Source organism: Centroberyx affinis, unplaced genomic scaffold, assembly GCF_046629955.1.
Source record: "Centroberyx affinis isolate AG114_WGS23_722 - 3 ecotype Tasmania unplaced genomic scaffold, CSIRO-AGI_Caff_v1 ptg003533l_1, whole genome shotgun sequence".
Taxonomy (NCBI): domain Eukaryota; kingdom Metazoa; phylum Chordata; class Actinopteri; order Beryciformes; family Berycidae; genus Centroberyx; species Centroberyx affinis.
Window position 1 is genome coordinate 390,001 of NW_027281476.1, and position 24,601 is coordinate 414,601.

Genomic DNA, 24,601 nt, shown 5'->3' on the forward strand with positions numbered 1-24,601 from the left:
TTTACACGCTCATTTTCCAGCATCTCTCTGAGCCTTACCAAGAACAGGCTGTTTCTGTCGCTGTGTCTTTAAGGCTCATTAATATTAACAACCCCTCTGTTCTGATTGGCTAACCGTTTCAAGAGTGAAACGTGAGACACCGCAGCCCGGCAGCTACAGGTAGGGAAATAAAGGTAATAGGTAAATAAACAATGGCAACCGCTCAACCGCTTTCAAAGAGACAAGGGAAATCCCGTTTTCCACAATATGGGACCTTTAAAATGCGAACAGGGCCTTCAAAGTGGGGAGGCCAAAAGTCCAGTGCCCCCCCTGTTCCAGCGTTAGTGTGCTGAACCCCTAACTGATCCAGTGGAGCTGCTCAGTGGCCAACAGCAGAAGAGTGTGGTTGTACTGGGCAGCTCCCAGGTGTGAATGTGTGTAACTGTATGAATATGAAGCAGGGTGTCACTGAATAAAAAAGCACGCATGCTGAGTCAACCTTCCCTGAATAAATAAAGGCTCAAAAAAATTCAACAGAAAATAGAAATGATCCAAGTACACATGGGAGTGCAGGGCATATAGACGATGACATACCACTGCATCTTTGTGAGAAGCTGGCCTGGCACACGCCCCGGCCTGCAAAGTCACCAGGATGCCCGTCTGTGTTTTCTGATACTCGCCCTCTATTGTGTGTGTGTCCCGCAGTCTGACTTCTTTGACTCTCTCTCTCTATTCTTTATTCCTATTATTTCTCTCTTTCTTCTGGCTCTCTAATCTATATTCTGTCCTCTGATCGGAGAACAAGGTGAATCGCTCCCCTTCTGTCTCTCCTCTCTCTCCCTTTCTCTCTCTCTCTCTCTCCCCGCAGTCTCCTCCTCCTCCTCCTCCTCCTCCCTCCTCCCTCCTCTCACCTCCTCTTCCTCCTCCTCCTCCTCCCTTGCTCATGTTTAATTCTTAGCTTGACTTCCAGCTGGACCACTTTTCTTGGATCCTAATGAGTACCAGCGCCTACCACCATCCTCCTTCCACCCCTCTCTCTCTCTCTCTCCCTCCCTCTTCCCCCTTGATCTTTCTATTCCTCTGCCCCTTCTTCCCCTCTCCTTCTCTCTCTCTCTCTCCTCCTGCCCCCTCCCCTCCTTTTCCTCTGTGCCTTTGAAGTAGTGTGAAGGCTCTGTAGTGTCCAGTCCCGTTTACTCTCCTCCAGGCTGATTTTAACTCTCTCCTCTCTACCTGCCTTTCTCTCTCTCTCTCTCTCTCTCTCTCTCTCTCTCCATCCCTGTCCATCTCCATCACTTCCTCTCTTGTCTCCCTCTCTCTCTCTGTCTGGATGGAAGAAGGCTGCAGATCCACAGCCTTAGACTGTCCACTACAGGCAGCCCTTGCCAAGTTTGTGTTCCCTGGAGTGCAGTGTGTGTGTGTGTGTGTGTGTGTGTGTGTGTGTATATCCATATCCAACAGTGTGTATTCCTCACTGTAAACACATGTGCTACAGCTCCCTGCCCTGCCTCATCTCCCATCATCGCCCGCCCAATTAGCTGATGATCCATACCCATTTCCACCCACGCCGCTCCCTCGATAAAAGCGGCCTACCGGCGCACTCCTGGAGGAGAGGGCATAGGCGGAGTCATCAGGTACGATGTGTGGCGGCCCGGCGGCGGGACGGGGACGGAGGGGGGGGGGGTGATCGACTAAACGATGATGCTAATTCAGCGGAGTAGAGCCGCGGCGACTGGAGGGCCCTCCAGGAATACAGCTGGACCCTCCTCCGCAGGAGAGCCGGCATTTTGCATGTGAATTAGCCCCCGTCGCTCTCTCTCTCTCTCTCTCTCTCTCTCGTTCTCTCTCTCTCTCGCTCACTTGACGCTTCGATCTCTCTCTCTCTCTCTGTTTTCCCGTCTATCTCACTTCTATTCACTTCGCTCCTCTTTCTATGCGTTTTTCCCCGTCGTCTCTGCGCACGCCCCCTCTCTCTTGCTCTCTCTCGGTGTTTTGCTGTCTTTCTCTCTCGTTCCATTACTCTGTCCATCCAAACCCAACACACACCCCCCCCCCCCGCCTCCTCCTCTTTCTCTCTTCTCTCTTTCCGCCCTCCCTTCTTGATCTGAATTCTGCTCTTTCCCCCGTTTCAGTCTCGTCCTTCATGTTAACCTTGCTCTCATTCTCTGCTCTGGGTCCCAGTCCTCTCCTCCTCCTCCTCCTCCTCCTCCTCCTCTCCTCTCCTCTCCTCTCCTCTCATCTCCTCCTTTATGCCTCTTTTGCTGTCTTCTTTTTCTACATCTCCTTTTACTAACCTCCTCTGTATCTTTTATACTTTATTATGTGTCGTAAAACATTCCTATTCATTTGTTATCTTATTGTCGTTTTATTGACAGATGGACTAAATATAATTAATCTCAGAAAACGAGGTAATAAATCCCCAATCAAAGTGAGATGTTTTTTGGACAGCAAACACACACATTAGCCTACACTGTTTTTCTTTGCTGGTGTGTGTTTTGCTGTGTGTGTTGCTAACCTTCTGCAAGAGCTGCAGTCTGTTTTGATGTTCCTGACTCAATGCAAACATCAGCCTCAAATATAATCAGAAATTCCTCTTTGAATTGGATTCCAGCCCAATGATTCATTCCATGATGAATTTTACAATTAAATATTCGGCATTTAGTTGATGAACCACTTATCCGGACTGACTCATAAGGAATGCAGATCTCAGTCAGTATTCAGGAGTCTCTGTGATTGCAATTAGACAAACAAGGATGCAATTCTAGGAGAAAAAAGGTAGAGGGATGATAGATGATATGAAATGAACTCCCATTACTTTTACTTCCTGGAAAACACAGTCTCACAAATAACACTGCCTTTCTCTCCCTGACTCATATTCCATCGGTTTAGACTTTTGAATGATCCCCCAACGCGGACGTCTTTAAACCCCGTCTGAATCGCGTGTGTGTTTACCGTGTGTCCCCGGCAGGTGGGTAAATGGGAGAACGGCTCCCTGTCCATGAAGTACCATGTGTGGCCTCGCTACGAGCTGTACGGAGGGGCGGCGACCCGGGAGGACGACCACCTGTCCATCGTGACGCTGGAGGAGGCTCCGTTCGTCATCGTGGAGGACGTGGACCCCCTGAGCGGCACCTGCATGAGAAACACCGTGCCCTGCCGGAAACAGCTCAAAACACTGTGAGAATCAACGCTCAGATACGCCGAATCAAAGTCAGAGTTAAGGGGTGAAAGCAGGAGTAAAATGCGTGAGAGAGAAGAACAAGAGTTAATGTTCAATAAATGGTTAAAACAGTGTGAGATTGCAAGTCAACACGCACTGAGGCGAAGCTAGCTTCTCTGTTCATCTGCCACAGAGGCTCACAGACTCCACTTCTTCAGCCACCAGCAGTCAAATAGACTTTTAGAATGAAAAAGAAAACAGTTTGAATTGAAAACAAAACAGCCAGCAGCAGCCTAAATTTTGCCGGTGACTGTTGTTAATTTTCCACGGAGATTACTCAGAACCAGAGGTGGAATCGGCGCTCAAAATAGCTCAGCGCAGCGTGAGGTTGAGAGTGAAAGTATCAGATACAGCAAATCACAATTGCAATCAATATTCAGTGGCAATGATTAAATCAGAATTAGATTTTGGATCAAAGTTCAGAATCAAATTATAAGACAGAGTGAAATCATGAATCGGGATCAATTGTGTGAATACAATTTGGAATACAACGTAGTCCTATTTTTGAATCATGTATATCCCTCTGTCCATCCATCCCTACATTCATCTATCATCCATCTCTCCATCCTCCCTTCCCCCTCCTCAGTAATCAGACGAAGGATTCGGGGATCTACATTAAGCGCTGCTGCAAGGGTTTCTGCATTGACATCCTGAAGAAGATCGCCAAGACCGTCAAGTTCACATATGACCTCTACCTGGTGACTAATGGCAAACATGGCAAGAAGATCAACGGAACATGGAACGGCATGGTGGGAGAGGTGAGGAGACAACTCACTGTGTGTCTGTGCTTGTAAGTCTTTCTGTGTCTCTGTCTGTTATTTGTATTTTTGTGCACCACAGAAACTGTGTGTAAACCATCTGTGAAATAGTATTATCAAATAACATTCAGGTTCAGAAGCCACATTCATGAAGGTTTGTGCAGGGAAGAGCGTGCGCTGTGTCACCAAAATGGCCAAATCAGAATGCCATGCTATTCACTAACCGTGTGCAATGAGTGGAAAGCTGCCTAATCTTGCTGGTCAAAAAATAAAGCCGCTTTACACCTATCATGGTCATGCATGTGTAAATGATATGTAAATCTCATTATTCTGCCTGTATAATAGTTATTTATTGGCAAGGCTATGCAAATTGAGATTGCACACAATTCACTAACACTTCACAACATCAAGTCACCCAAATTACTGTAGCATATACAATCTTTTGAAAGGTGGCGTAGAGAGATTTGGCCGTTCAGAATGGCTGCTTTCATTGCATCTTTGCCTGCGAGTCAGATAGCAAAGGAGAAGATATTTCTTCCTAGAATCTCAGATCAGATCAGAGAACGCTCCAATTATAAAGGAGGCTTTAGGGCACATGGGTGCCAGCCTTGGTCATACAGATCATACAGATGAAGCGTGCATTTGCGGTTGTAATTAGTGAGGATGGGACCTATTTGCTTGCGCAGTGCTCTTTTCGTGGGCTTGTTTGCGCCACAGCTTCATTTGCATACATTTCTTCGTGAATAAGGCGAACACTCAGCGTTCTTAGCTCGAGCAACTGAGCCACAAAAAATGTCTAAATTGCCCTCGCAACGCAGTTTCAGTGATTCTGGACCGTATTTGTTTAAACCTGCTTGGAGTTTTAGATTGGTGCCATTTATCACCTCAAGACAATTAAAATGACTTGTGAGGTGAAAGAGAAGGTGAAGAGAGGGTCAAAGAGGAGGGGGAGGAGGGGGGAGTTTCACTCTCTGTTTACCCCTATGGGCCCTATGAACTGTGCTATGTTTAGCTTCCATAGGAGCCACCTGGAGGGTATACATCCTCTTTGAAGTGTGTTTTCACACCTTGCATTATGAACTTTCCTTTCCGGGTCAACCCTCTACCCGACAGGCCTAACACTTATGTCAGCTGGGCTAAGTACCTCACCCAAGGGTGTATACAGCGCAGTCAACCACAAAAATTCACTTTGGGCTCTAAACATTCCCTAATCGACATTGGTCCCAAGGTAAGGTCGTTGTCAGTTCTCATACTTCAACCCATAAAAGCGAGCTGCACTTCTGCTGTCTGACTTTGGTCATTTGTTAATGAAGGAAAAGGCAAACAGATCAATAATACCCCAAAGGTCACGGGTTGAAAAAATACTCTGTGCCTCTTTGTGTGGGAAGTGAAGTTTGAATAACCTTCAAAAGTCACAGACAAGATTGTTTCCATTTTTTCCCGCAATAAAACACTCGCCATTCAATTTACATTAAACTGACCCATTTAATCTGTTACATAAAGCCATTTAAGCCAGCCAGCCAGCCAGCCAGCCAGCCAGCCAGCCAGTCAGCCAGCCAGTCTGCCAGCCAGCCAGTGTCTTTAGTGGGCATTGAGCTGTAAGTGTGGTCACCTGTAATAAACTGTATCACCCAGACTAAAAGCGCTGTAATGTGCCGTCTCCTTCACACCCCCACAGATGAATGGTCATTAGGAGAGGGAGGGGGGGGGTCTCCATCTATCTATCACACACACGCACACACACACTCAAACACACACACACACACCTAAACAACGCGCACTCATGTGTGAATGATCACAAAAACAAGCAAATTCACGCATGAACACACACATGGACCCACACATCCACAGACATACAGGGTTAGACGCCCACTTACATATGAGACTGTTTCCATATATGGGCAATGAGGATGCATTCATTCTCTCAATTTCTCTCGCTCTCTCTCTCTCTCTCTTTCTCACACACACTCCCTCCCACACCACTGTTGTTCTGCCATATCTGCTGTATCTAACAAAGCCAACCCGTGTCCTTCTCCGGCTGGAGCGCAGCCAGGCTACAGTATATCGCACTCTTAATGGACCAAGATCTGGACGCATGCTCGGACACACACACACACACGCGCACACACACACGCCAGGACGTGCCTCGACCCACTCCCGAACACTCAGGCTGTATGGATCACCGAGGGCACTTACACAATTCGCTACCGCTCAGAAAGACAAAAGACCAAAACAATCGATGATCGTTTTAAGAAGAGCTCCATTTTGTCCTAACTTAATTCTGGCAGCCGGTGTCAGGTTTCATGGACCGCATCGACTTGTGCTGCCCCTAATCCTCGTAATCTAAAATATTAGAGGCAATACACTTGATTACATGAGTTTGGCCTCGCTAGCAGAGTCGCATAAAGACATTGGCACGCACACACACACCGGCTGAGACACACACACACACAGAAACGCACAGATCCTCGCTCACTCATTCTCAATAACACCCACATGGGTCACTTTCATAACACAGAAAGAACAAGTCGTAGGAGGGAGATGGAGGGAGCGAGCGGAGAGAGAGAGGAAGTGAGTACACTGCTGGATGGACTTGTTCTCTTCCCTGGGGAGACATTCGCACATTCAAGCACTGACACGCCGGCACACACACATACGCACACACGCACACACACACACACACACACACACACGCATATGCAAATGAACACGCACAGATCCTTGGATGCACGCCGACAAAACAAACAAGATTGAAAAGTCGCAAAGACGTGCAAACACAGGCACACAGACACACAGACACACAGACACACAGACACACACACACACACATACACACACACACTCAAATGCGTACACAAACACTTTGAAAACTACACATAATGTGTGGAGTAGATGCAGAATATTCCCCCTGCCTGTAAAGGTCCACTTCACAGGTAGAGAACAAAGGTTCACTCCCTTCTCTTTCTCTCTGTCTTTTTCCCTTTGTGACTCACTCAGACACGCACTCCTACACACACACACACACACACACTCAAGCACACACACTCAAGCGGAGTGCATTGACTCACACAATCACACACTCCTTATTAACTCAGTGAGACAGTTTTGTCCCACTTTACCCCTGTGCTGTAGGGCTGTGATATTTAGGGCTAAATATACCTACCTGTGCAGAGGTACTGGAGGGAGGGAAGGAGGGAGGGAGGCAGGTAGAGGAAGGAGAGGCATTGGGGCGGCTATTTCAAGCAGCCATGACCCACTGTGGTAACCCACTTTCTCCCTCCCTCGTTCTGTCTTTCTCCCTCTCTCTGTCCCCTGGTGAGCATCACGAGCGTCCACTCCGAGTGCTCTTGATGTGTGGAGAGTGTGTTGACCCGCTCTCTACCTGTCGCACTCTATCGCTCTATCTCTGAACTTTGTTTCATTGCTTCACTTTGCTTATTCTTATTCATATTTCCCACTCTTCTGACTCTTTTTCCACTCTATTAAAGGAAAATTCGTCCCACAGATACTGTTGCACTGTTACATATCAGTAATCTGTGATCTTCAATTCATTGCCAGAGTTATTTTGTGATGAAGTGTTGTAATTTACTTTTTTTGATATACCCACTTTCCCTCAGCCTGCCTCATCTACTTCTACTTCAGTTAGTGATTTCCTACATTTCCCAGAATGCCTTTCAGCAACACCCAGAGAACCCACCTTTCAGCTTTGGGTTATATGTGTAGGTGGAGAAAGCGATAGTTATAGCAATATGAGTTTTGCCAGTTGGGAAAAAGTGAGTCATGCCACTTACTCAAAAAACAAAATGTCTTGTGACTGCATTGCATTCTGGTTAGTTGAGGCTATTGTTATGAAACTCCATTGTAGCTGTGCTGAAAATTTGGACAGTTATCCATGGGAATAAGAAAAATAAAATCACCAAGCAACAAAATTGACCCAGAAATGCAAGATACATCCCCTATAGCTGTATTATCAGGGTTAAAGTGTTTTAAGGAAAGATGGATGGATGCTTAAATAATAACTCTTGCTTCTCTCTCTCTGTCTGTCACCACTCCCTCTCCCCCCCCAGGTGGTGTTGAAGAACGCCCACATGGCGGTGGGCTCCCTGACCATCAACGAGGAGAGGTCAGAGGTCATCGACTTCTCCGTGCCCTTCATCGAGACGGGCATCAGTGTCATGGTCTCCCGTAGCAACGGCACTGTCTCGCCCTCCGCCTTTCTAGGTGAGGAGTAGAGCAGCGAAGCAGTCGAAAGATCGGGGGCTGGGTGGGGGTGGAGGCTGAGGAAGCGTTATGGGTGGTGACAGAGGTTGAGGTGAGACGGATGGGTGGGATTGACTGAATCTACTAACAGGATTTATTTTGACATGGAACTGTTTTAACTATTATTTGGACCCGAAAAAATGAAGCTATATTGAAGCCATTGCCTTGAAAATGAACATGGTGAGTATCTTTTCTACAGATTATTGGGGGAAAAATGGTCAACATCGGTTTTGAAGTGGATGTAACTGCCTTTCTGCCATTTATTGTGACAGAGCGACAATGTTTGGATCGGAGATGGAGACGGATGTTTTTTAAGGTCACATCAGGTTGCCATCCGTTTTTCCAGCTTTCCAGTTTGTTAACTCAAAGTGATTTAGCAGACACTCCTACCGATTACAGCCGAGTTGCAATTCATTCGCGCTCTCGCACCATATGGAGGTACATTAGAGTGGATGATAATATGACTAACTGTTTATCTACTCTCTCTCCCTCTCTCTCTGTCTCTCTTTCGCTGCCTCTTTGCCCTCTTATATTTCCCACTCCTACTCCATCTCTCTGACTCTTCCTTCCTCTCCTCAATCTGGCGCACCGCATTTGCATATCGCTCTCGCCCTCTCCCTCTCTCTCTCTCGCTCTCGCTCGCTTCTCTCTTTCTCTCTGCCGCCCTCGCTCTTTTTTTCCCTCTTGCTCTCTCTCTCTCTCCTCTCTCTCTTCCCTCCCTCCCTGACTCCGTCCCTCGCCTGTTCCCTCCTCTCTGCCTCCTTCCAACCCTTTCCGTCTCTTCTCTCTTTTTCTTATCTCTCTCCCTCCACGCTCCCTTCCCTCAATCCCTCGTCTCCCCCCTTGTCTCCCTTCATCTCTGCCTCTCCCCATCTCTCCTCTTCCCTCTCTCGCCCTCCAGAGCCCTTCAGTGCGGATGTGTGGGTGATGATGTTCGTGATGCTGTTGCTGGTGTCAGCAGTGGCTGTGTTTATATTCGAGTACTTCAGCCCTGTGGGCTACAACCGCTGTCTGGCTGACGGCAGAGGTTAGAGGCCTCAGCTGCACACACACACACACACACACACACACACACACACACACACACACACACAGGCATGGTACCTGTGAGGGGGTGAAAAGCACTACTGTGTGAGGATGTAGATGTAAATGGATGCAGGCACTTTCTCTTCCATTCTCATTACCTTATTGCCCCCCCCTCCCTCTCTCTCTCTCTCCCTCTCTCTCTTCTTGTTTAAAACACACCAGATGGAAAGACAGACTGAAGCTGAATTTACCAATGAAATTATACCTTTGCACTGCGCGCTTCAATTTTAGTTTGGAAAGAAAGTTATATTTTTCAGCACTCGTACCCTCATATGAGTTCATGAGCATTCAGCCATTAAAAGGAGTGTTTTGATAGACAGCAGCGATGTTTTCCTTCCCTTTGGTCTGAAAATCATAGTTCTAACACACATATCAGCTAAAGTGGATGGACCAAAATCATTTTTTCCATTTTATATCATCTTGTCACTAGGTAATTTTTCCCATTTGCAGTGATTGATAAATTCAATGATAAACCTGAATATTGGAGTGATGGAAAATGAAAATATACCAGTACCAAAGTAAAATATTCCATTAAAAACGAAAAGGCACTCAGTGGAGCACAAAGTTCTGCCAACGCTGAACAATTCTCCAACTTGCAAAGACGCAGCCTTCGTAACAGTTTATGTTTGTTTATCGTTTGTTTATCCGGGACAGACAAAATAGCATGTAAAGGCAATGCTGTTTAGCAGCCGACTCGAAAGCCCTGGATGTTGCACTTTCCCACCGGCACTTGAAGGCAGCATAACAGTTAGGGCCAAAAACGACGAAAATCATCTCATGGCGGAAATCCCAGATTCTGATCTCCCCACAAAATATAATAAACGGATCCTTGAGCCAGGGGCGATCTGTCTACCAAATTTATGTTTCTAACTTTTTGAAATATCTTGCTAATAAACAGGCAAACAGACGGGTAAAGACATAACCTCCTTTCAAGCTTGGCTGGCAAAGGTAATCAGGTCTGCGTATGGGGATGTGCAGTAGGCAGAGAACATCTTTGTTGGCGATTCGGTCCCCCAGCCAATGAGTGGTTGCTGGGCAGAGATCCAACGAGCAATTTAGATGATCTGATTGCTCAGTTTAAAATGTGCTCCGTACAACTAAACACAGGTACAAAGGCTTCGGAAGTTAATGCATTCTGTCTTTAACGATAACAATGTGGATAATTCTAGTATGAATCAACCTTTGCTGTGTGCGGAGACACACACACACACACACACACACACATACACACACTGCAGGCCGCCTCCACATGTAGACCAGCCATCCTCCTGACCCCATGCCCTCATTCTCCTCCACACCGCTCTCCCTTTATCCTTTGCAGGTGTGTTTCTGCATGGATGTCGACACACCTCCAGCAATTTGCATGCATTTCCATATTTTCAGAAATCACATGTCAGCTCTGACAGCGACGGGCTAGTTTTGTATTAGATCTCCCCAGCCAAAAAAGATAAGAAGTGAAAAAAAAAATAAAAAAATCAATGTCTTCCCACCGCTCTATCTCTGATGTGGCTATATATAGAGACAACGGCTATCTTTTTTTCATTCCTCTCATCCTTCATCATGTTCTGGAGAAGATGTACTCCTCCCTAAAGCGCTGTTCTCTTCTGTGTGCCTCCTTGTTTTATCTGCTCGCAGCGCTGTGGGAGTTTGGTATCACGGCGAGTGCAGATTGAAGTTTGGACTCAGAGGGTTAGACGCGATAATGTATCGATGGACCGACTACACATTTGTGAAGTCTTTGCCCAGTTCATTGGGCCAACTTTCTGGCCAACTTCACAAAGGAAATATTTGGCATGATACTATCAGTTTGCCCATGGACAAAAGCGTCATCTATACAACAATACTATGTGCTTGCATGAATGCACACTCTCTCTCTCTGTCTCTCTCTTTCTCTCTGTCTCTCTCTTAGACACACACACACACACAGCACAGACAGCTTCGCGATCCAACTGCTAATCGCAACATAATGGCTGGAATGAGCCAGTCAGCTGTCAGCCCAGTCCTGATGGTCTCTAATCCAGTTCCCAACCTGGTAGCTAGACCCAAAACAATAAATCAAACTTACTTACCGGAAAAAGAGCATCTCCTCCTCTTCTCATTTACATGTGTGATATGTAGAGTATGTGTGATCTAACTGACATGAAAACATGAAAACATAAATCTGAATTGCCTGCAGACCAAGAGGACTTTTAAGAGAATATATCATATAACCATATTTCCTGACCTAAGAAATAACAGGAATCAAATAAGAAATTTTATATCGTTATACCAAACTGCAACAGTCGGGGACCCACCAGAAGAAGGGGCCCACCTATTGCTTTAGAAAGGTGTTGTTTAACCCCGGCTGTGTTTCTCCCAGAGCCTCACGGTCCGTCCTTCACCATCGGTAAGGCCATCTGGCTGCTGTGGGGTCTGGTGTTCAACAACTCTGTGCCGGTGCAGAACCCTAAAGGCACCACCAGCAAGATCATGGTGTCGGTGTGGGCCTTCTTCGCTGTCATCTTCCTGGCCTCCTACACTGCCAACCTGGCCGCCTTCATGATCCAGGAGGAATACGTGGACCAGGTGTCCGGTCTCTCAGACAAAAAGGTACGAGGGAAGGTTGGACGGATGCATGAATGGATGGATGTTGCAGCTCTCGTCTCTTCCTCTCTCTTCTTTTTCTTGCCTACACCCTTAAAATTGAATGTGTAGATGTTTCCATGTCCCTCTCTCTTTCAACCCTCCTGTCTTCCATCCTCAGTTCCAGAGACCCAACGACTTCTCGCCGCCGTTTCGGTTCGGCACGGTCCCTAACGGCAGCACAGAGAGGAACATCAGGAACAACTATCCGGAGATGCACGGCTACATGGTCAAGTTCCACCAGAGGAACGTCAACGAGGCGCTGCAGAGTCTCAAGACCGGGTGAGGAGCTGGACAGGACACTGCAGCACTGGTTCCTTGCTAATGTTCCGTAGCCATGGTGACTGGGAATAATTTAAGAGTTTTGCTCTGAAATGAGATAGCCACCATTTGGGGGAAAAAAAGCAAAGTGGTTGATATCACAGAATTTTAAAGGATGGTAACTTAATTGACAAAATGATGACTCTTGTATAGACTTTTATACAAGGAGCCTCTGTAATTTAGAGATATTGAATGATGAACTTCAGGTAATGATTTTTTTTCCATAACGTATATGTTATATGTAGTGTTTTGTAGTGAAATGCAGTGTTTTGGAGTAAAACTCATCCATTGATTTTGGTACCATGTCTGCTCATGTTTATGCCTTTGCTTCAGGCACTTAAACTGGTCAAATTTCAGTAGTTTATTATATTGAAAAGTACTCATTTTGCGCATTAGCATCAGCATTTGCCGAGGTTTGGCTGAAATGTAATGGATTGAATTCAAATTTATTGAAGCAGTGGTGGTGATTTTCCAGAGGCTATCGAAACACATAACACAACACACACACACACACATACACACTCACAGAGGAAGGAAGACAGGAGACAGGAGAACAGCACCCTGAAACAGGCTTGATGAACGAATAATAGACGATCCACCTGACTTAGAATTGCGGGACACAATTTAACTCATCAGTGCTAAAGGCCTCACTTTGGGTTTCTACTGTTTATTTTGCTTGTCTTCATGTAAACATACTGTAGCAGAATAAATCCTGTACTTCTTTTTTACACCCCCTCTTCACTTCTCATCAAGTGTGTCTTTACGCCGCGCCGTGTGCCAACTCCAGCCTTTGGCAAACCAAGTGGAAGTCTATTACACTTATCAGCAGCTTAGTGCTACTTAACAGGTTAATTGGAATGCTGTAGCTGTGGTGTCTGACTCCCGAGCGCTAATTAATTGTAACCTGTCTCTCTCTCTCCGTCTCTTTTTTCCATTAGCAAACTGGACGCTTTCATCTACGACGCGGCCGTGCTCAACTACATGGCCGGCAGGGACGAGGGCTGCAAGCTGGTGACTATCGGGAGCGGCTACATCTTCGCCACCACGGGGTACGGCATCGCCATCCAGAAGGAGTCGCTCTGGAAGAGGCACGTGGACCTGGCCATCCTGCAGCTCTTTGGAGACGGTGAGGCGACACGCCGGGACCTCCCTCCCTCCTTTGGCTCCTTCACAGACGCTGTACACACTAACACACTCAGCAAAACAGACGCTCTATCATGCAGGCAGTCGGTTTTATGCGGCGTATTTTCTAATTACTGTGAAAGATGCATCAGATTTGAGTTGAGACAATGCCATATTTTACCAGGGAGGGGGACAGGGAGGGGTCGTGTGTGTGAAGCTTTGATGTAGCAGGGAAATGCTGCAGTAGTGGCCAAATCCAACACACACTAATGCAAATCTGATGTTGGTAAAAGCATGAATGCTGTGATTTAAAGATCAAGTTTTGATCCTACTTGGAGTTTTACATTTAATGTCTCTACTGAATAATCTAATCAAAATGGCCACAACACTATCTTGGCCCCAGCCAGCTGAGCCAGGACTGACTGACATTATTTCTGATTGCCGGAGCTGACTGCAGGCTTGACGCTAATGTTACATTACTTTTAGTTGGCAGCGCTGACTACAGGTTTGAAGCTAGTATTACATTACTTCTAATTTCAGGAGCTGACTGGCTCCTTTGACTCGCTTATACCAAATTGCAACCAATATGTCAGGAACAGGCCACAGAAAAAATGGCTGCAAAAAAAAGTAGAAGTGGTGACAAATTTGACTTCAGGCTGTGCTGTAGGGACAGATAACAGTGGCTGAATTTATTTCTTATGTATATTAATGTATTGTACAGTATGTGTAAGGACGACTTCCCTAAACTCAGGCAAAAAATAGGCTGCTCAGACAGAAATCATTTTGAGGTTTCACCCGTTCAGGTCTGTTCGTATAAGAGCTGGCAGAGGAGGAGGGAGAAGTCCTATATTATAGTTTTTCTTGCTGGCTTTTTAGGACCCAAGACATTTGTGTCTGGGACCACAATTTTGGTGTCTAATTAGTTTTGCAAACCAAATGTAAGTCCACTCTCATGTGTATCAAGTATAGACAGGGCAAGGTAAGACAATACTGCTGAGAATATAAGTTGAGATTTAGCTCCATCATGGGGGCCCTGTACTTTATGATCATGCTCGGCTTTTATGGGAGAATGTCCAAGCTCTCCAGGGCCTGCTCCCTCGAAACACACTTTACTCCTGTCAGCTCTACTTGGAACATTAATGAGTCTCAGAACGGGTGTGGAATGAAATGAAATGCGTTAAAAATGTCCATTCTCTTACACCATAAAGCATACTGCATGCTTTATGGCCTTAAAGCAAAAACTCCTAATCATAAACAAGTCAAAATGTCACCGACGATGGCTATTTGCTGAGTTTATCGACTATAACAGTCTAATTTCACAATGCCACATCTTGATATACAGCTCAACTCAGAATGGTATTGGAAGTAGGTTTGGTGTGAGTGTGTGTGTGTGTGTGTGTGTGTGTGTGTGTGTGTGTGTTGTAGCTAGTTTATTTGGGTGTGCTCCAGCATGTTGTGAGCATCCTGAACCAAGGGCCCTCCAGGGCCCACTATAGTGTGTCCCAGTTAGGGGCGCCAGTATAGCTCCTGGTGTATTTCTACACTGTGTGTGTGTGTGTGTGTGTGTGTGCGTGCGTGCGCTTGTGTGTGTGTGTGTGTGTGTGAATATGGGTCAGCCCTCTGAAAATGAGACTGCCTATGTGTGTAAGCGAGAGGGGTAAATGTGTGTGTGTGTCTGTGTCTGTGTGTGTGTGTGTGTGAGAGAGAGAGAGAGAGAGAGAGAGAGAGAGAGAGAGCAGTGTAGAGATTCTGTCTATTTATGCTATATATTAGCTTTATTTTTATCAACCTACATACAATTCAATACGAGTCATGTCCATATATTGTTTCTGACTTATCGATCATAACTTCAGTTGTTTACATCCTACGTTCAGCTCTGTGTGCGCTCTTTCAAACGTTTGTATGTGAAACAAAATGTGTGTGTGTGTGTTTTGAATATGGGTCGGCACGCGGTAACATCCCCCTGTGCCACTGCACCAGCACTCACACACCAAGCGAGCCGGCCCTGTCTCACCCCTCTCAGGATTTCAATGTCACTTTGCCACGCCTCGCCATCCACTCCCCTCCTGGTGGCCTAGAAAGGGATCAGACTCACGTGGAGAGACCAGCGGCCTGGTACCAAGGCTGGCAGGGAGTCTGCATGCTTTGACGCAGGCCCGAGCAAAAAATATATCACGGGTGTCATGAAAAAAAACAAAAAAAACCACACATAACTGCAGTTTTGATTGCTGTTTTTCTAGTCCTCACTTGAATTGAAAGTATGTGTGGAGTTTCACCCTTCTGCCCTTCAAACCTGTGAAAGACCTGTTGCATCATTTGAAAAATAAAAACGTACCTTTTGCACATGGTTTTTAACTCCACAGCAACATCTGAAAGTAGTTTCAAATATTCTAACTTTTTCAAGCTACTTTTGTTGCAGTTATTTATTTCATTCCATATTTTTAATTCATTAGATAGTAGAGAGTGAGGACAGGTGAAGTGGGGGAGAGAGGAGTGATAACATGCAACAAAGATTAAGAGATGGACCACACAGCTGAAAGCGTGTGGTATTCTCACTAGCCCAGTTAGCCACCAGGCAGCCCTACATTGAGTATAAGCTTGATTTGACTTGTGTAGTCTTAAGAGCAGTGTTACTTTTAAAAGTAATACGTTACTTCACTTTATTACTTACCTTAAGAAGTAACTTGTTGCATTAAAAGTAACTTATTACTTTTGCTCCCTTCAAAAACATGTGGTAGCAATATGGCTTGTGCTGCCAAGTGTGTTATCGATCCTCCCGAGACTATTGCTCTGTTTTTGAAACCATAACACAATCTCATTCATATCAAGCATACTTAGGTTGTGTTTTTTTTTTTACTTAGCAGCATGTCAGCAGCCTTGGGATTTTCACTTTTTTCTGCTTTTTTGATTTGAGCTAAAGAAAGAAACAATATGAAAGAAAAACAAAAGTAACAACATTCTATTTTTTATAAGCAACTAATAACAGATTACAAGTATGTTGTAAAAACCAAATAAAAACTTGGGGTTGCCGTGGGGTTCTGATGGATTATAACATACCAAGACAACTGGCATGTTTTAAGTGTGTGAGCCATAAGACTGAATTTCTCAAATTTAGGACCCAGGCTGAAGGGATTTATGAAATGACTGGACTATTGGTCCTGTCTAATTCAACTGGTAAAGAAACGCCATGGTTAGGTATTCAATTCCCAACTGGGCCACCTATGAGTTAATTAGTTAAAAAGCATCCACCAAACGTCACATGACTGCCACAGACAGACAGCTGCCAGTGTTAGAAGCCACTGTCGCTTCCTCACTACGTCAAAACGATGGCTATGGTTCACGATCAATCCCTCCTCTGACATGAGCAGAGGGTGCTGCGCAATCCTGTGTGTATTTTTGCATGCGTGTGTGTGTGTGTGTGTGTGTGTGTGTGTGTGTGTGCGGTATCTCTCCCCGAGTTGGTATGCCGGGGAGCTTCTTGTTGATGCTCAGGGCCCAGCCAGCGCTCCAGTGCAGGAGTTGCGCTGACGTGCGGCGACAGCGCCTGAATGTATGATTAATTAACCAACGCCTGTCCCGCCACCGTCGGCTTTGATAGAGAACAGCTAGTGATGAAACAGAAGGTGACCCACAAAGAAACCAGGATGCTCAGGGACCAGCATCAGACACATGGACGGCAGCGGGAACACACACACACACATGCAGAAACACACACAACCAGACACACATACGCACACACTTCTTCTACAATTTGCATAGATGCACATACATAATGACACTGAAGCATTTCCATATTGTGGGGTAAGCACCGACACGCACGCACATTATTTGCTGAACTGAGTGTGTTCTCTCATCCATGTGAAAAGTGAGATCGACGGAATTAACATGCGACCTGCGTGCGCTGCTCACTTTAATTGTTCGCCCTCTCTCTCTCTCCGCTTTCGAAATTCACGTCTGCGCTTCACTTCTAACTTCTCTGTCGTCCTTTCTCTCTCCCCCCCTCCCCCCCCTCCACCTCCATCTCCCCTCCTCTCTTCTTCTCTTGCATCACTCTCACCATCCCTCATGTCCTCCAATACCCATCCTGTTATTACATCACATCCCCCCCCTTTCTCCTTTATATTTTACGTTCCCTGTCGAATTGCAAAAACTTCTCTTCCTGTCGTCGCCATGCCGCCGCCCTCCGCTTTCCCCTCTCTCTCTCTCTCTCTCTCTCTCGTCCTGTTCTTTCCTCCGTCTATCCATATCCCCCCCTCTTTCCTTGTCTCCACCCCCCACTTCCACCTCCATCTTCTCCCTCCCTCCCTCCAGGCGAGATGGAGGAGCTGGAGGCCCTGTGGTTGACGGGGATCTGCCACCACGAGAAGAACGAGGTGATGTCCAGCCAGCTGGACGTGGACAACATGGCGGGCGTCTTCTACATGCTGGGCGCCGCCATGGCCCTGTCGCTCATCACCTTCATCTGCGAGCACTGGTTCTACTGGCAGCTGCGCTTCTGCTTCATGGGCGTCTGCTCGGGCCAGCCGGGCTTCGTCTTCTCCATCAGCAGGGTGAGGCGGGGCGGGACGGGAAGCAGGGAACTATGGGAGTTTAGTCAAGCCAGTTTAGCATTCCTTTCTGTGTTTTCACTCTCTGAATTGTCCTCATGAGGTAAACCACACTCATCTAGTAATCATTGATAGGTATGACACTACCTTGAGTTAACCAGAGTATCCAAAGAGAAGAACAGGCACTACACTGTTCGCTTTAAAAGATGACATTTCATTATAGCAGTAGAAATTAGATGTTTGGGTCATGAAGTCCTTCCTCAGTGGGGAGGAACGACTGGAAATCGGGGGGTGGATGGGAACAAAAGAGGGAGGGAATGTAGAGAAAAAGATATGATGTAATGGCTGAATAAATGGTTAGGTGAATAGACTAATACTGAAGTTTAAAAAACGACTGATAAATCCTCAATATGGAGCGAAGGAGGAATACTAACAGGGTTGCAGTAGCCTTGTGTGCTTCGCCGGAATTGTCAGGTCATTGAATTACTGTAAACAAAACATCCAGTTCCTCATTTTAGCTCCGTGTCGCCGGCTCCTCCCTGTCTGTAAAGTCACCTTTAGTCCTTCGTCACTCATCCTTACATCATCAGCTTTACTGTCTGCACTGTACTGTAAATGAGAGTGCTTTGTTCTTGGAAAAAAAAAAGGCTTCAGTCTATAAAGAGACCTGGCAGGGCTTAGAGACTCCTAGAACCATAAATGAAGTATTGAGTGCGTTTCCCATGTGACCAAGCTGAACCAAACTCTCAGGTTGAAGTGTATATAGACATATATATAGTAGCTTTCTCCTTTAGTTTAGACGCTCGGGCCTTTCTGACGTCCAGCCGGGTAAATATTTACAAAATGTTGAGCCGAAATCAATATTGCACTCAACGAAAATCAGCCGCAGAACCGGAGAGAGGGTAGATTACTGGATCCCGGGAGACCAAAGTCACCCCCGAGGTATTTGATTTGCATTCCAATTGTTTTGACATGGCTCCGGTGTAATTCACTGTGCGCCTCTGAAGGTGAACCGCTGCGGGCTAAAACCACGTGGCTAATTTACAGCGGAGAGAGCCACACACCGCCGCTCCCTCCCTCCATCTGATATGCCGCTGCGGTGCCGGGGCTGTTTGTGCCGGGAAAAGCAAAAGACTACAGAAAAAGAGCATAACTTTTTTTTTTTTTCTCTCCCCTCCCTCTGCTCTAATATTACGCTCCAGTGCCCAACTTTGATTATTTCGTATGCTGTTAATTTAGCGTTGTTGATGTTTTTTTTTTTTGCGCGTGCGTGTCCCGTGTCTGTTCGCGTGGCTGGAGCCCAAACGGCGGTCGCAAAATGGCAGTCGACTTCTCATCGCAAAGACAGACGGGTTGGCGCTGTTGTTGACTATTACATCATGATCATTTGCATGGGAACTGGATCTGAGGGCAATTATGCTTTGTGTAACATTCGCTGATTGCGCTCGTTTACAGAAATTACCTCTGTGTCTTTGCGACAATGTGACAACATGAATGAACGCTGTGTGCCCACAAATACACGGAGATGATTCAGTGCGTTAAAATATTCAGGGGAAATATTCAATGAGTGCGTTGATTTGCATTTGTAGCACAGAACTGGGGCATAGCGAAACAACAGCACTGGAAATTACAGTTTATTGTCTTTCCACAATCCTTGGCCGTAGCAGCACATCGTCTCCTCCTCATTTGCTTGGGTGTTTTTTTCCTCCATCGGCGGTCATTTCTTTTTTCTTTCCTCTTTTTTTTTTCTCTCCCTCTTGCTCCGCCGCTCAGATTGATTCCGCTTTTTTTTAAATTTCACAGCATAATCCAATAAACTTTATTATTATTGCCGCAATTAACATTTAAGCTCGGCAGTGTAAAAATGAGCAATCTGTCACGGTCGGCGTGAGTCACGTGGTCTCGGTCACGGTTTCACGGTCGGTTAGCGCTCCCCGGCCTCCGAGGGGCTCGCGGGGCCGTGTAAGCAGCTTTCCCCCCCGGCTACCTGCTCCTCCAGGGCCCACCTGCAACACTGAAACAAATTAATTATATCGATTTAAAAAGCCCCTAATGACTTCAGAACAGTAAATGTATTAGAGGCTTAATCACTGCCTCCTCTTTTCATAGCCCTCGCGTTACATCACAGCTCAGCTCATTTGCATTTCGCACCGTATCCTGCGCCACACACATTCTGTTCCATCCAGCGTTATGAACTGCTGCGCTCATATATGCGACCGCACATAAGAGGCAGCTAGTTATTTGTTGATTTCCAGCCTGCGTGTACCAATGTAATCACTTATAGATTTTGCTCTGATCCCCTGGCGGATTTCAAATTCTTACGAACCCCCAGGCCAGAGTTATTGCTATTCACACATACTGCCCAAATAATCAGCTACTGTAGCGCCGGCCTGGCAGCAGCCTGCCAACTGTTACATTATGTGGGCATGTAGAGTCGACAAAATCTCTGCTGAATACGAAGTAGCAATTGCCGTTGTAAATGTCCAAGATTTGATGCTCGACGGTATTCAGCGGTTGTTTATGGTCGTGGCTGCATTTGTGTGTGTGTGTGTGTTTCCTAGAGAGCGAGAGAGATCCTGGCTGTGCTGTGATTCGCTATCATTGCTCAATACAACAGAGTCTGCTCGTATTTGACAGTTGAGACCTAATGGGAACAGATGATCTTGAGATTAAGATGGATGCTTTGGGAGAATTCAGCCTAAGATGGGGGTGATATCACAGATGACACAGGAGTGAAGATATGAGACTGAATACTTAACGGGGCGCAGATACAGATTCAACATAAGGTGGCGAGGAGTCGGGACAGTAAAGAGCAAGAAAAACAAGAGATTAGGACGGGATGAAGTGGTGGGAACAGAGGGAGAAGGAACAACACAAACAGGCAGATGGAAAGAAGGCACACAGATGAGACAGAGAGAATAGATAAACATGGACAGGTGGGGCTAAGTGCAAAAAAAACAGACGAACAGAGGGAGTATACATTGGTGCTGCAGTGAAGATACTGTCCATATACCTAATTAACTACCAGAAGTGAGTGGCTGGGGAAAGGTGAAGAGAGGGTCAAAGAGTCACATTAGTGGATAAAAGGAGGAGGTGGGGAAGAGTGACAACGTTATTACTAAACAACAGACAGAGACGATGGAGCGCTGCATGACCCCTAACCTCCTGGCAGAGTCCTGACCCCGCAGTGCCTAGCAGGACAGAGGTCAGCTGAACTCTGACCTTCAATGGATCCCTTTATTTCTCCGGTCATACACAGACTTCCAGAAAAACCTCGTAAAATCATTGTTGGGAATTGATTCGATCCTTTACCGTCCTCATCTGTCACGCCTCGTTTGCCCTCCTCCGACATCCATTTTTATCTGAATATTGTATCGTACATCACTGAATGCAAATGGAGCAGTTTGTCTTTCTTGTCACCGTAACGCCGGGCCGGCGTCTCCTTGGCTCGGCCCTTCTCTCCGGAGCCTTAAAGGGAATTGTGTTGTGGCAGGTGGTGCTGAGGGGCAGTGGAGGGCTGAGGTATTTAATAACTGCCAGAGGATATTGTTCAGCTGAATTCTAATCACATTGATTAAAGGTATTGACCAGTGGGACTCAGGGGTTTTACAGCCCCTCTGCCTTTATCAATCATCTACCATTCTCCTATCCTCTCTGGGTCTCTCTCCCTCTCTCTTTCTCTCTCACCATCTAATATACAGTATGTTTCTGTCCATAAATTACATGAACTCTACATGTATCTCTATTTTTTTTATGTGGAGCAAGGTATTGACAGCATCAACATAAAGCGCCTTCTCATTTCTCACCTAAGCAATATTCTCATCTAGGACAAAATTACTGTATTTGTGCTGAAGAAAGAAAGCTAACACTAGCTGCACATTGATAGAGAGTCAGTTCTATACAATATGTCAATATTATGTTATATAATATGTTTTTTTTACTTTTATTCATCCAGAGAAGGTTTTCTGAGAACACATGCTCTTTTTCAGCAACACCTTAGTTCCCATTCATACAGCTGCATGCATTCAAACACAGGAGCTACCCAGTACAACTGCAGTCTAATGTTATAGGCAATTATTTCTGTCTACTGTCTCTCTCTCCCCACACAGGGCATCTACAGCTGCATTCACGGGGTGCAGATTGAGGAGAAGAGCAGCTCGGCATTGAACTCCCCATCAGCCACCATGAACAACACCCATTCCAACATCCTACGCCTCCTACGCACCGCCAAGAACATGGCCTCCCTGTCCGGGGTCAACGGCTCACCGCACAGCGCCCTGGACTTCATCCGCCGCGAATCCTCCGTTTACGACATCTCCGAACACCGGCGCAGCCTGGCGGGCCACTCGGACTGCAAGCCTCCGTACCTCCCGGAGGACAACATGTTCAGCGACTACATCAACGAGGTGGAGAGGACGTTTGGCAACCTCCACCTGAAGGACAGTAATCTGTACCAGGACCACTACCTGCACCACCACACCGGCTCTGCTCTAGGGCTCAGCGGACCGCCGGCCAACAGGCCGCACAGTTTGGGCAGCGCTAGTTCTCTGGAGGGCGGCATGTTTGACTGTGACAGCCTGGGTGGAGGGGTGGCTCCTATTTTCACCACCCAGCCCCGCTCAGCACTGACCCACAGGAACATGAGCAAGTTTGACCTGCTGTCCGGACAGACCCCTCCCTCGGGCCAGGGCTTCAAGGGAGGCCTGCCTGACCTCTACGGGAAATTCTCTTTCAAGGGAGGGGCCTCGAGTTCAAGTTACATCCCCGGCCACGGCTACTGCGGCGGGAGAGGAGATGACGACGGGAATATACGCTCGGACGTCTCGGACATTTCCACGCACACGGTAACCTACGGAAACCTGGAGGGCAACGCCAAGAAGCGCAAACAGTACCGCGACAGCCTGAAGAAGAGGCCGGCCTCGGCCAAGTCCAGACGGGAGCTGGATGAGATTGAGCTGGGCTACAGGAGGAAGCCCTACCACATCAGCCACCACCACTACCACGGCCACCGCTCCGCCTCCCCACCGCTACTGCCCTTGGAACGCAAGAGAGGAGGAGGAGTAGGCGGAGGAGTAGGCGGAGGAGTAGGCGGAGGAGGAGGGAACAACGGTGGGAACTCCTACATGTTCAGAGACAAGGAGAGTGTTAGGGATTTTTATTTGGACCAGTTTCGGCCCAAAGAGGGCGTCCCTCAGTGGGAACACGTGGACCTGACAAATGACCCCACGAGTAGAGAGGGAGGAGTGGTTGCGGGGACCTGCACCTCCCTGGTTCCCGTGGACGACTTCCTGAAGAGCAAACCCAAGAAATCCGACTCGAAGAGCGGCGGAGGAGCCGGGCTGGCAGGGGGCGATTGGGAGTGCCGGAACTGTCGGGCTAGCGGGGGAGGAGGGGGAAAGCAGATGTCCCTGCACGGAGGAGGGGTTGGAGGAGGAGGCGGGGGGTACGGTGGTAGTATTAGCTGCGGGTCCTCGGGAGGCGGGGGAAACAGCCGCCCCAGCTCTGCCACCTGCATGCGCTGCGAGGGCTGTAAAAAGACAGGCAACCTCTATGATATCAGCGAGGATAACAACCACCTCTTGGAACAGATGGGGGGAGGGCAAGGTGGGGGAGGAGGAGGAGGGTTGGGTTCAGGCCCGCAGGCTCAATCTCAGGCCCAGCAGCGGAGGAAGGGCGGAGGATTCGGCAAGCCGCTCAGGCGGCAGCACTCCTATGACGCATTTGTTGACCTCCAGAAGGAGGAGTCAGGCGGGATGGGGAGCTTGATGGGGGGTCTAGGAGGAGGTGGCGGGATGGGTGGCGCAGGTATGGGAGGGATGCTGCCCCCACCCAGGAGTGTTAGCTTGAAGGAGAAAGAGCGTTACTTGGAGGGCGCCAGCCCCTTTGCACACATATTTGAGCGCCACGGGGGTTCGGAGAGAGAGAGAGAAAGAGACAGGGACCCGTTGTTTTACGGAGGTGAGAGCCAGAAAGGAGCCGGCTCGCCGTTCGGCCTGTTCAGAGGCGGGGAGGGACTCCACCGCCGCTCCATTGGAGAGAGAGACATGAGAGACAGGGATAGATCCTTGATGGAGGGAGGAGGCGGGTCAGGGTTCTCCTTATCCAAATCTCTTTACCCAGACCGGGTAAACCAAAACCCCTTTATACCTACCTTCGGCGACGACCAGTGTCTGATGCACGGAGCCAAACAATATTATATGAAAAAGCAACAGCAGCAGCAGCAGCAGCAGCAGCAGCAGGTTGCCAAAAACAGCCGAAGTGACTTCAGGGGCCCAATGGGCGTGACGTCCTATCTGCCAGCGTCTGCCACGGCCGGGGTGATGTCCAATGTGGCCCCCCGGTTCCCGAAGGAGCTCGGCCTGGGTGGAATGAACCACCACGGCTCCATGCTGGGGGTCGGCCCCCCACGTCCCTTCAACGGAAGCAACGGCCATGTGTACGAGAAACTCTCCAGCATTGAGTCTGACGTGTGAGAGCGGGGAGAGGAGGCCGGGGCGAAGGCAGGGGAGAAGGGGTAGAGGAACGGAGGGATGTAGTGTTCGGAGATCAGGGATGATTACAAAGATATTGTCCACACACTGCAACCTTAGCCCACAAGGAGGGAACAAAAGAAGGTAAACGAGGAGAGAGCCAGAGGATGAGAAAGACTGAATGGTGAAGGTAAAGACTGTGCAAAAGCAGGATGACAG

At 47.5% G+C, this 24,601-nt stretch overlaps 1 protein-coding gene across 1 annotated transcript in view; it reads left to right on the top strand.

Annotated features, from left to right (window-relative positions):
- Positions 1-24,385, top strand: part of grin2ba (glutamate receptor, ionotropic, N-methyl D-aspartate 2B, genome duplicate a) — a 77,972-nt gene extending 53,587 nt beyond the window's left edge. Inside the window, exons 6-15 of the mRNA XM_071539929.1 lie at positions 2,945-3,153; positions 3,783-3,954; positions 8,022-8,175; positions 9,116-9,241; positions 11,660-11,889; positions 12,044-12,204; positions 13,182-13,369; positions 17,677-17,915; positions 22,022-22,976; positions 23,013-24,385. Of these exons, the coding sequence (XP_071396030.1) occupies positions 2,945-3,153; positions 3,783-3,954; positions 8,022-8,175; positions 9,116-9,241; positions 11,660-11,889; positions 12,044-12,204; positions 13,182-13,369; positions 17,677-17,915; positions 22,022-22,976; positions 23,013-24,385 (3,807 nt within the window). The remainder of the gene's footprint in view (positions 1-2,944; positions 3,154-3,782; positions 3,955-8,021; positions 8,176-9,115; positions 9,242-11,659; positions 11,890-12,043; positions 12,205-13,181; positions 13,370-17,676; positions 17,916-22,021; positions 22,977-23,012) is intronic.
- The last annotated feature ends 216 nt before the right edge of the window (positions 24,386-24,601 follow it).